This window comes from Nicotiana tabacum, chromosome 19 (assembly GCF_000715075.1).
Source record: "Nicotiana tabacum cultivar K326 chromosome 19, ASM71507v2, whole genome shotgun sequence".
Lineage (NCBI taxonomy): Eukaryota > Viridiplantae > Streptophyta > Magnoliopsida > Solanales > Solanaceae > Nicotiana > Nicotiana tabacum.
In genome coordinates, this window is record NC_134098.1 from 138,764,463 (window position 1) to 138,777,353 (window position 12,891).

Sequence of the window (12,891 nt, forward strand, 5' to 3'; positions counted from 1 at the left end):
TTGAATATGGGAGTAAGGGTTGGTATTGGGACGAATATTCTCGATTAAGGGAATATGCGGAACGACGTTGTCTTTTGACAACTTTGGTGAATGATTGGTCTAAGGAGAGAGATGATCTTGCACATAAAATTGATAATTTTGGCTTGGTTGTGCATAACTTGGATGCAAATTTGAATGAAAAGGTTGATGCGTGTAATGGCCAATAATTTAATGATGAGTTGTGTGAGGCTGAAAAAAATCTTCTAGACCAAATTGAGGAGCTAAAACGAGAATACCAATCATTAGACCATGTTTTTCTTGAGGATGCCAATATTGAGAAGAATGCTCTAGAGTCATATGAGGGAATAGATAACATTACTTTGGAAGACTTGAGTGTGTGTATATATGGGGATGTAAATAGTAGTACAATTCATGAGTTAAGGCGCATTAGACCTCATTCCAATATTTTTTCCACATTGTGTTTAGATAGTAAGATAGTAATCGAGCCATTCTGAGCCAATGAGGGGGTCAAAGGGTGAGGATGAGAGTGCCTATATTCTTGAATTTGTCATGCCAAAAAGCAAAAAATACATTCCTCATCTAAAGGCCGAGAAGTGTAGAGTGAAAAATTTATTACTTGGCCTGGTTATCTTTGTAGCCCCACCACTGGAGCATAGCCGCAAACTGGATGCCATGTTAGGGGCTCAATTCATAAGTTCGAGGTGGAGGCAAAAAGTGATTCACGTCGTGCCGTGACGTTAAATCAGACGCTTGTTGGGAGGATTATGAGCATAGGAAGCAAAGCCATTAGAAGAGTGCAAAAGCGAGCTAGATGGTGAGGACTAAGTGTGGGGTTCCCACACAAAGGACGATGCCTGGGGGAAGTCTGAGTACCTCGTGAGCCGCTATTGCTTCGGCCTTTGGCCTACCAGGGAGTCTCGTTTACCCTCTTATTATTTATAGTGTGCATTGAGGACATTGCAAAATTTTAAGTGTGGGGTGAGGAGATCGTTTGGATGAGTTTCTGTGCTATTTTAGCTTAGTTGTAGTACTCATTCTTAAGTGTAGTAGCTTTTGTGGAAAAAAAAATGAAAAAAGTAGAAAAATTGGACTTTTCTCGACGATTGATCTCCTAGACAGTTTTCTTGAGGGATTAAAGTCTAAACAAAAAAAAAAATCCAAAAAAATGTCTTTTAGCTTTCTTTAAGTAGTAATAATCCCCTATAGTTTTTCTTTGTGCCTCGGTTCTTTTCCATGGGATGTAGTTTGAACCGGGTAGTTTTTTTTCTTTCCGAGTAGATTAGGAATTTAGGAAATAAAAGGAGGAAGAATGATGAACCTAAGCGCTCTTGACTTATTTCATAGTAGCATATTTATGCTTTGGCATGTGTAGTATCTCCCCTATATTTTGATATTAATCTTGATGCCTTGTTAAATTGGATAGCATGTTTTGTGGCGCCTATGTCTCGTTTACATGACTTATGTTCACCTTGTGTTTAATACTTAATATCTCGTGGCTCCGTGAATACTTGCATTGCTTGAGAGTCGGAATGTGATCGTCCTTAGTGAGTCATGTGCCATGTGTGATGAGGTTTTTGTGTAGTCCATGTATTGTACTTGTGTCTAGAACTTGCCCGGTATATGAGTTGAAGCGAAATTTGAGGTGATGCTCGGTTTGAAAAATGATTTTAGGCTTTCTTTGATATTTTTGAGCTTATTGCTTATCACAAATAAAATCTATCCCTAGTTAACCCTTTTGAGCCTGTAGACCTGTTATTTGGTACCCACATTACAAGCCTATACCCTCTTTATTCTTAATTGACATTGTTTTGATCCTTTTACCTCTTAAAGCACTTTAATTGTTAGATGAGCGCTAAAAGAAGTAAAAAGGGACTAAGTGTGGGGTGACTTTTGAGTGGAACCAATGAAAGAAAGAAGGGTGCACTTATTTTGTAAAATAATACACCACTAGCGGAAATTGAAAGAAAAAAAAAAAGAAGAGAAAAATCTGAAAAAAAAAAAGAAAAGAAAAATATAGATGAATAAATTGTTGTCTTGTTCTTGCTAGTGGGTATGAATTAAAGTAGTGCTTAAAGAAAGAGAAAATATTGTTGGGGTGATATTATTTGTGAAATTGAAGTGGTGTTGAAGAATTTGCGCTTAAGTTATTTGATGATGTGTTAAAGTGCTTAGGAGGTTGAGTCACTATTCCTAAAATATATCGTACCCGTCCCTTAGCCCACAGTACAACCATGAAAAAGTCCTAATTGATTTTAGATCGAGTGAGCTTACATTAGTTGAGATTTACATTAAGGGCAAGCCTATGGTATCAATTTCATGCATGTGATTTCTTTGTTAGAGTGAGCGATTTTCTTTGATATATGTGAGTCATTAAAATATATTTGATCATGAGATTCAAATGTGTGGATTGAACTCGCTTTCTTGTTCTTGTTGTGAGGGCACATGGTTTCACGAGGGATAGGTAACGTTATTAGACTTCTCTATGATGTTGGGTATTCAAGCCATGAGTGCATAGTGACATTGAGTTGGTTTTTGAGGTTAGGGTTGTTGTGAACATGTTGTCTTTGTTTGAATATTTTTAAAGAATGATATAAGTAAAGGAAAGTGTATGTGATGCACATTCTAGAGCCTAATTGTAGCAAATAACCATGGTCATATGTGTAGTGTGGTTTGAATGATAAGAGCTTAATTTTATTTCGTCTACTATATTGATGGTTTGTTCGAGGACGAACAAAGGTTTAAGTGTGGGGTGGTGATGTTGGGCATATTTTGATATGTGTTGATGTTATTTTACCCATGTTTTAACCGCTTTTTGATGCTATTTGATCCTTAAAATGCCCAACATGGTTTAATTATTGGTTTTATGACTAATTGAGTTGTGTGTGATGAATTAGGGTGTTTGGAGTGCAAAAATATGAAGAAAAGGTGCTCTAGCTAGAGGAAGAGGGGTTGGATGTGTCGCATCCAATCTAGAAAAAATCAGATTTCGTGCACCCTTAGCAGTGAAGTCGGCCCATAGCATCCGCCTTAGCATCCGCACCTGGGCAAAGCTGAGAAGTGGAGGACGAGGTGGATGCGAAGCATCCACCCTAGCATGCGAAGCTGAGAAGTGGAGGACGAGGTGGATGCAACGCATCCACCCTAGCATCAATCCCTGAAGCTGATTTGGATTAGAAATAGGAGAACTTTGGCCCACGACTTTTGTACGCAATATATAAGCCAAAAACGCCTCTTTTAGGGCATCTAACTTATTGGGAAGGGGGAAAAAGCCACGACAAAGCTGTGGAGGCCGGAATTCATCAAGTTCCATCTTTCTCCCACCAAACTTAGTAATTTTTATGTTTCTTTGTATGATTTGTTGTTTGGCTACCATGTCTATATGGAGCTAAACTTCACGTTCTAGGGTTGTGGTTCTTTCATGATTATTGTTATTCGGATATTGATTTTGACTTCTTGATTTATCATATTAGTTTATTTATTCAATCTTGTGCTTAATTATTTGATTGCTTGATCACCAATTGAATATTATCTACGAATCTAGAATTGAACTCGAAAGTGGGAATTCTATATTGCATACATGATTGAGTAGGGCAAGTTCTTGAAGTCGGGCATCGGGGAACGGATTCGTAGTTAGGATAGACATATACCTAATTGCCTTGCTTGGTTGATTTATAGGAATTATAATTGCGTTTTTGTTTATTCTAACTCCATAGACATATAGGCGTTAGGTTAGCTTGAATAAGCGAGTAAGAACTCGACAGATTCTTATGAGCAATATTAACCCTGTCAACCAATAAGCTAGATAAATTAGTCGGTCAATTCAATTGAAGAATACAATAGGATTGTTAGATAGCCCATAACCCTAGATCGTTTTCATTACATTGATATCATAAAAATCTGCTCTTTCTCTGTTCAAAGTTCATTATTTATATTATTTTATTTTATTAGTTTAGAATTAAATATTTTTAGGTTTAATTCTTGTTTAGATAATTAGGATAGTCTAATTTAGTTAATAGTTAATCATAAGTCCATACGCATATCATATTTTTCTTGTATTGCCAGATTAAAACTTGAAATGGCGATATCCACCACAGGAGAACATGTCTCTATATAATCAATGACAGGATATTTACAAATCTTCTTATGACACAAGTCGTCTTTATGTCTATCGACTTGACCTTCTTCTTTTTTTCGCACAAGAACACATTTATACCTCCACTGGCTTTATACTTTCAGGTATTGGGACTATCCGTCCAACTTCATATTTTTCAGGTGAAATCAATTTTTATTGCGTATTTTTTATTTGGCCAATCATTTATCTGTCCAAATTTCATGACAGATTTGAACTCAAGATCCTCGTCAATATTAATAATATTGAGCGCTACATTATATTAACAATATCGTCGACGATCATTTTATATCGGTTCTACTATTACCCAATAAAGACATTACTTATTGAGATCTCTTTATCTTATTATTTTCAGGTATCTGAGCCTCTCCCACGAGGTCTTATAAAGTGTTATGTCGTGGTGCTCTTCTGGAGCACTTGCCTCCTTATTATGACCATCTTGAACATTTTCTCCTCTATTTCTTCAAGGAGTTTTATCTTTGGAACCGATTAGTCTATTATGCTTCACGCATGTCATAGACTCTATTCATTATGAACTTTATTTTATTTGGAGCATTAGCAGCTGAATATAACATTTAGCTTTGGGTCAGCAAATACGCCTGGCAATATTTTACAAATGAATTATCACTTGAACTTCAAATTCACATTTTATCGTACGAGGATCTAGATGTACTCATAATAATTCATTACATGCATTACTTTTTCAGCTGCCCATTTTCTCCCCCTATTGTTGGTATCACCAACACATATCCCTAACCTTATTTGGGGATCCATCTTTGTGCATTGTGGTGGAACAATTAAATCATATAGCACATTCATATTTATAGATGGAAATTATTTTGGTTCCTGACCCTGAACGGATTGTGATAGGGAGAACTTATCATAACTTGGCTAGATGCGTACAAGTGCTGTTGTATATTAAATAATACATCACATACCAAATTTTATTTTGGCAGTTTTGTTCTCATAACCAATGGTTTAGATATAATTGGAGGCATACAATTTCTGCTAAACCAACTTGGATTTAAACCAGTATTATCAAGATAAATCATCATAATTTATATTCTGGAACCGTGCTCTAATAATTTGAGTAATCAATATTGCAAAAGCTAAACTGCAAGTTGATAACAAATGCACATGTGCCCATAGAATAGATGCATATATTAAAATCATATAATAGTAAACGGTCCACGTGGAAGGTGACTGGACCCATATATTTATCACCTTTTATTCGTTCCAGATTTCAAGGGATTCAATCCCAACCTTAACTGGTATATCATGAGAATAAGAAGCACAGGAAAATTCTTGAAGAATCTTATATTTCTTCAATATATGCCAATGTAATTCTCAATTAATTTTTCGCATCATAATTGAACCGAGTGGTCAACCGGTTATGCCAACTAATATTTGTTTCAGTAAACCTCTAGTTTACTTGTGACATATGATTCCATCATCATACTTATATTTGTGTAGTACAAATAGAAAGAAAATCGGGTAATCTTTCATATTTACCCGTTATGATTATAGAAATATGAAGATATTCAATATTTCATTCATTTATAGTCTCAAAATGCCAACCACTTTGACTTATACATTTGAAACTCAAAAAGTTTCTTTTGAGACTTTACAATATCAATGTCGTGAATAATTTTATTCATCTGGATAGTAACAAATTAATTTTTCCGGAGCTCTTAATAACTTTTGTACTACAAGATCTTTTGTCACACCATTCATATGGTAAATGTCTCATTTACAGAGAAACTTATATCTTAATAAATTGTCATGGTTAAAATCATCATAAGCAAAATCACTTCTTGCTTTAATTTTGCCTTTAATAACCTTTTATAAAGCACAACAAAAGGCCAAACAGTACCGTACCTGTCCGCCGTCACTGTTCATCGCGGACAAAGCTGGAGCTTTAGGCTTCAATGGCCACAATGGCCGGCGACCAACCAGCTTTTCCGGCTGGTCTGCCCTCCCCTAGCATTGCACAACAACATACAACAACTAACTCCAACCAAATAGATTACTCGAAGATTTTGAAACCAAATTCTTTAAATCCTCCAGCGATGGCTACTGCTGCAGCTTCAATTCAACCCATTCCACTGCGACGAGCAGTGTATTTGAATGGCCAACCAGTGGTTAAATTCACAGAGGCAGAAGTAGATAGAATGAACGTGATTGAAGGCCTCCAATATGCTGTCGTTGGCAAGCTTTCATATGGTTCTCCGGAGATTCATGAGTTGCGCCGAATAATTCCAACTCAATGTGGTATCAAAGGTGAGTCTAATATCGGATTCCTTAGAGATCGTCATGTGTTAATTAGATTAACTCTATGGAAAGATTTCCTCGATTTTACATCAAAGAGTACGTACTACATCAAAGCCAAAGATGGGTACGAATACCAATTGCGTACTCTTATCTAGATGCAAAATTTAAGGCGGGTGAAGAAACTCCGATGGCGATGGCATGTATTTCTTTTCCTGGACTGCTGCCTACCTTATTGTAAAGGAAACTCTGTTTTCTTTGGCTACAGCTGTGGGAAGGCCAGTGTGTCTTGACGCGGCAACTACAAACAAAACTAGGCCGAGTTGCGCAAGAGTAAAAGTTCTTGTCGATTTGTTGGCCGAACTACCTAAAAAGGTGCGATTGGATATTGATGATGAAGCTTCTGGTGGTGTTCGAACAGAATGGGTGAGAATTCAGTATGACATGCTACCAAAATATTGTAAGGAGTGTAAACTACAAGGACATGATGAAATTGAATGTTGGCATTTGCACCCCGAGCTTATTGAGAATCGAAGCAGCAAGAAAAGGAATGATCTTGCTGAGTTAAACAACTGGAATTCTGCTGCTGATGATCAAGGAAAAAACAAAAATCACATTACCCCTTTAATGATTCTCACGAGTGGAAAAGTAGTTGGGAACGTAGGTGCACAGTGGAAGGAAGTTCGGGATAATCGGGGAACCAACAAAAATAACAAAACCCAGGTACAAGGAAAAACTGGCAATGCAATCATGCCAGTGAATGCTAGTGTACAGCAGGTGCACAATAACTTTGCACTGATGGAGGTCGAAGAAGATCAGACAAACAAGGTTCAAACAAGGAATAAATTTGCAGTATTAGAGTAGGAACAAAGTGATAAAACCAGAACAACCAACTGGTTTTGGCGGGGGAAAAACCAGTCTTCAGTTATAAAGATGGTCCTACTCCTTCTGGGGTTCAGTCCACAATCGACTGGGTTCATAGAAGGTTTGGGACTAGCAAAAAGGAGCTAAAACAACTCAATGTGACCACAAACCAATCTTGTCATGCGATTCCATCTCAAACTTTTAAAGATTCTGGGCGGATGGAGGATCTTGATGAGGTGAACTCTACAAAGGTCTTATGGAGCGATGCAGTTGAGGTTAAGAATGATCAGCTGGGCAAAACAAAGACAATAGAAGACAAGGTGAAGAAAGACAATAATCCAAGCTCACCTGGCGATAGGCTGGCGACGCCAGGCCTAAAACCAGGTTCACCTGATGAGGCAGCTACAGTAAACCCCAACCTTAGAGCCACTGGAGATATTTTAGCCTATGTAGATGGTGTTACGGCGTATGTCCATGAGCTACAATTCAAGGAGTATGAACAGGCTGATGAGCGGGCAATTGTTCCAAGAGCATCCGGGGAAATAGAGGAAGTGCCTATGGAATCTTGCACTGATCAAACCATGCAACTAGATCTTAATGTTCTAACTAAGACTCCTCTACAACATTTACATGATTTAGTTACACACAATGTGACACCAATTGATGAAGACTTATTGAGACAAAATCCAATGGAGGATGAAGGAGATGATGAATCAACTGCCGAAAACTTCAAACAAGTGGCTAGGGAAGGGGATTTATCACCCACAACTAGTGCTAAAGGAGGTAAAAAAACTAAGAAGAATCAGAGTAAAGATCCACCACAACCTTCAAGAATAATGCCCAGGAGGGCAGCTTCTCTATCTAGATGATGATCAAAATATTAATATGGAACATAAGGTCTGTGAATACATAACAGGTCTTTCCTAGGGTGATCAATATGAATAGGGAGAATATTTTTTGTGTAGTTTCATTGATGGAGCCTTTTAAAAGAAGGGACTCATTGAGAGATATAAAAAGAGGTTGAATATGAAGATTGCTTATACAAATATTAATGGGCAAATATGGTTGTTCTTCGATGCAGTGGTGGAATGAGAATTAGTGGAGAATACTGAGCAACATGTGAATGTGAGAGTGTTTTATCATGACCTGGGGCAGCACATGATGATGACATTTGTTTATGCAAAATGTTCAGCAATGGAGAGGTTGGATTTATGGGATCACTTGTATTATTTAGCAAGTGATATGGAATTACCATGGTTGGTAGGAGGGTATTTCAATGTGTTATTGCATGAAGATGAGAAAATAGGGGGACTTCCAGTACACCCTCCTGAATATGAGGATTTCGCATTTTGTGTAAACTCTTGTGGTTTGTTTGAGCAAGGCTACAAAGGAAGTCCATTCACATGGTGGAATGGGAGATCCAATGCTGAGTGTATATTCAAGAGATTGGGTAGGATCTTTGTGAATTTGCCATTTCAGAACATGTTGCCAACTATTGAAGTTGAGCATCTAATCAGAACTGGATCAGATCATGCACCATTGCTAATGACATGCGGGGTGCAGACAACCAAGTTTGTCAAGCCTTTCAGATTCTTGAACTTTTGGACAAAGCATGCTACATTTATGGATGTGGTGAGGCAGAATTGGGAAGCTGATTTCATAGGGGATTAGTTTCTGATGTTCAAGCAGAATATCAAGAGGGTGAAGGCAGCACTCTCAAAATGGAATAGGGAAACATTTGGTGATATCTTCAAGCAATTGGCTATTTTGGAGTACATTGTTAGGGTGAAGGAGATGTTGTTTGAAGAAGAGCCTACAACTGAGAATAGGATTGTGCTTCAAAAGGCTCAATCTGAATTGAAGAAATACTTGAATATTGAGGAGCAGTATTGGAAGCAAAAAGCTGGAATGAATTGGTTTGCTGAAGGAGATAGGAATACAAGTTTCTTTCACAACCATGTCAACGGCAAAAGAAAGAAATTGTAACTGAAGAGGATCAAAAGTGGCAGTGGGGTATGGATTAAAGACCAGGAGCAATTGGCTACAGCTGCAGTGGACTTCTATCAAAAACAGTTCACAAATGAAGGTGATGCTTCTGAATTTCCCTTGCTCAATAATGTACCTTCAATGGTCACTATGGATCAGAATTTGGAACTTAACAGATTGCCAACAATTGAAGAAGTAAGGCAGCAGTTTTTGAGATTAGTAGGGAGAGTGCTAGTGGCCCTGATGGATTCACTGGCTTGTTTTATCAAACATGCCGGGATGTTATTGGTGCTGATATACACAACATGGTGCTACACTTCTATGGAGGAGCTGCATTGCCTAAATCCATCACTCACACCAATCTAGTGTTGCTGCCCAAGAAACCTAGAGTCGAGACCTTCTCTGACTTAAGACCTATTAGTTTGAGCAACTTCATTAACAAGGTTTTGTCTAGGGTGTTACATGATAGATTGGAGATTTTTTTGCCATCTCTAATAGCTCCTAATCAATCTGGATTTGTAAAGGGTAGGAGTATATTTGAGAACATCTTATTGACTCAAGAAATTGTCACTGACATAAGGTTAAAGGGAAAGCCAGCTAATGTGGTGATCAAGCTTGATATGGCTAAGGCCTATGATAGGGTCTCATGGAAGTACTTATTGTATGTGCTAAGGAAGATGGGATTTTCTGAACACTTCATCAACATGGTGTGGAACTTGATGTCAAATAACTGGTATTCAGTATTGGTGAATGGGCAGTCCTCAGGGTTCTTTAAGTCGACAAGGGGTGTGAAACAAGGGGATCCCCTATCTCCAGCATTGTTCATTCTGTCAACTGAGGTACTTTCCAGGTCTTTGAATAAGCTTTTTGAAGACAAGTCATTTGTGGGATTTGGTATGCCTAAGTGGTCTGATTCTTTAAACCACTTGGCGTATGCTGATGATACAATAATCTTTGCATCTGCTGATCCTCCCTCTTTGAGCAAGATTATGGCAGTGTTGGGGAACTATGAGAAGATATCAGGTCAGATGATCAACAAAGATAAGAGTTCATACTACATGTATTCAAAGGTTGCTAATGGATTGTTTCAGGCAGTTGGAGCTATTACAGGATTTGCAAGAGGTAAATTCCCCTTCACATATCTAGGGTGTCCTATTTTTTACACTAGAAGGAGGAAGGACTATTATGAGGAGCTTATCAAGAAGGTGAAGGCTAAATTGCATTCATGGAAAGGAAAACTGCTGTCATTTGGAGAAAAGGCAACACTCATCTCTAGTGTGTTACAAAGTATGCCAGTTCACATGTTATCAGTCCTTGATCCACCAAACAGCATCCTGGGGCATCTACATAAGACTTTTGCTAGGTTCTTTTGGAGCACAAAGGAAGAAGGTAGAAGCATACACTGGGCTTCATGGAAAAATCTTTGCCTTCCTAAAGAGGAAGGGGGGGGGGATAGGTTTTAGGTCCTTAAATGATGTCTCAAGGGCACTTTTTGCTAAACTATGGTGGAGGTTTAGGACCACAAAATCTTTGTGGTCTAATTTCATGTGGAATAAGTATTGCAAGAAGGAGCCACCAACTGTGGTGCGTTTTAGGGGAGGGTCTCATGTTTGGAGACAAATGTTGAATGCTAGGGAAGAAGTAGAACATGAGATCGTATGGGAATTGAAGAGTGGAACAACTAATATTTGGCATGAAAATTGGACTGGATTTGGTGCACTTTATCATGTATTGCCTGAAGACTTTCCAATCAATGAAGGTCTTCAGGAGGTGGCTGAACTGCGGCAAGGGGAAACATGGGATGATCAGCTGCTAGATCAAACTTTCAATAAGGAAATTGCAGAACATATAAGGCTAAATGTGCACTATGAAGGCAGTGAGGGATATTGGGATAAGCCATACTGGATGCCAACTCCTTCAGGCAAGTTCAGTGTTAGCAGTGCTTGGCAAATATTAAGGCATAAGGCAGATCCTAATCAGGAATTCAAGTTAATGTGGTTTAAAGGTTGGCCATTCAAGATATCCTTCTTCTTGTGTAGATTGTGGAGGCAGAAAATAGCCACCGATGACATGTGGAGGAGGCAAGAGCAAATGGTGATGTCTAGGTGTTGGTGTTGTCAGCAGCCCCAAGAAGAATCCATTGAGCATATATTTGTCACAAGTCCTACTGCCTCTAAGGTATGGAACTTGTTCATGGGGGTTGCTAGAATTTCTGTACAATTGATTCAATTGAAGCAGATTATAAGGCATTGGTGGTATGCTCAGTGTTGTCCGAAATTAAAGCCACTATTTCAAGCAATACCAGCTATCATCACTTGGGAGCTGTGGAAGAGAAGAAATGCAGGTAAACATGGTGGTTCAATGTGCACAAATAGGGTGATTCATGAGATAAATAGGACATTGCATCAACTGGGAAGGGTGAGGTATGCTTGGATCCCTAATATTCCATTGTTATGGCCAGACATGATTCAATACTTTGAAGGATATAAACCTATATTGATCACTACAAGAGTAACATGGCAGCTTCCTTGTCATGGTTGGTACAAATGTAATACTGATGGAGCTTCAAAGGGCAATCCTGGACCTAGCTCCCTAGGCTTTTGTGTGAGGGATGATGAAGGTGATGTGGTGTATGCTAGGGCAGTAGACTTGGGAGTTACAACTAATGTGGTGGCTGAAGCTAAGGCTATTCTTCAAAGGTTGGAATGTTGTATGGAGCATGATTTTCACCCTCTCATACTGGAGACTGATTCATTGGTGATGAAGAAGGCGATAGAAGGGGAATGGGATCCTCCTTGGGTAATTGCACAGGATGTGAAGAAAATTATAGAGATGAAGGACAACTTCAATGTGATCTTTCAACATGTGTTCAGAGAAGGCAACTCAGTGGCGGATTTTATAGCTAACATTGTGTTCTCTTTTGCAGGTACATCTGAGTTTCATTCATTCTCTGAACTGCCTAGTGCAGGGAGGAGGTTGATCAATCTAGACAAATCTCAATCACCTAACCTTAGGATTAGGATAGCAAAGAGAAGAACCCCAGACTGATGGCTTCACAAGATTGGACTCTGAACAAACTGATATGTCCAAATGCTAAGGAAGATGCTGAACCCATCATATGGTATTTTTGGAGATTGTTGAATCATTTCTCAGTGGTATTAGCATGCTTTCAAGCTCAATCTGAGGATGGTTTAGCAATGTTTTGAATGATGTTTTACATTAAAGGTTCTAGTAGGGAAGGATCTGAGCTTACAAGATCACAAAAAGGCACAGGCTGGCCTTTGCCTTGCAAAGTCTTCTTAAAGCCAGATCATTCCTGGCTTTTGCCTTGTAAAGCCAGCCTAAAGCCAGCTCATGCCTGGCTTTTGCCTTGTAAAGCCTGGCTAAAGCTAGCTCATGCCTGACTTTTGCCTTGTAAAGCCTGCCTAAAGCCAGCTCATGCCTGGCTTTTGCCTTGCAAAGCCTGCCTAAAGCCAGCGCATGCCTGGCCTTTGCCTTGTAAAGCCTGCCTAAAGCCAGCTCAAGCCTGGCTTTTGCCTTGCAAAGCCTGCCTAAAGCCAGGCTCCTCTTCTACACATTAATCTTGATGAGTGAGCACATGATTAATACTTGAACAAAATCAATCCACTGCATATGGAGATCAT

At 38.8% G+C, this 12,891-nt stretch overlaps 1 protein-coding gene across 1 annotated transcript; it reads left to right on the forward strand.

Annotated features, from left to right (window-relative positions):
• The first annotated feature begins 8,938 nt into the window (after window positions 1-8,938).
• LOC142173745 (uncharacterized) lies at window positions 8,939-12,295 on the forward strand. Its single transcript, XM_075239389.1, has 4 exons — window positions 8,939-9,243; window positions 9,441-10,534; window positions 10,578-11,957; window positions 12,174-12,295. The coding sequence occupies exons 1-4, from the start codon at window positions 8,939-8,941 to the stop codon at window positions 12,293-12,295; spliced, it is 2,901 nt and encodes a 966-aa protein (XP_075095490.1).
• The last annotated feature ends 596 nt before the right edge of the window (window positions 12,296-12,891 follow it).

What these genes read in the sequence shown, in the direction of transcription:
- LOC142173745 (XM_075239389.1), top strand. Translation starts at nt 8,939, where the DNA reads ATGTTCAAGCAGAATATCAAGAGGGTGAAGGCAGCACTCTCAAAATGG. An exon ending in AACGGCAAAAGAAAGAAATT is followed by an intron (nt 9,244 to 9,440) that starts GTAACTGAAGAG and finishes CAACAATTGAAG; the next exon opens with AAGTAAGGCAGCAGTTTTTG. An exon ending in TCTTCAAAGGTTGGAATGTT is followed by an intron (nt 11,958 to 12,173) that starts GTATGGAGCATG and finishes TCTCTTTTGCAG; the next exon opens with GTACATCTGAGTTTCATTCA.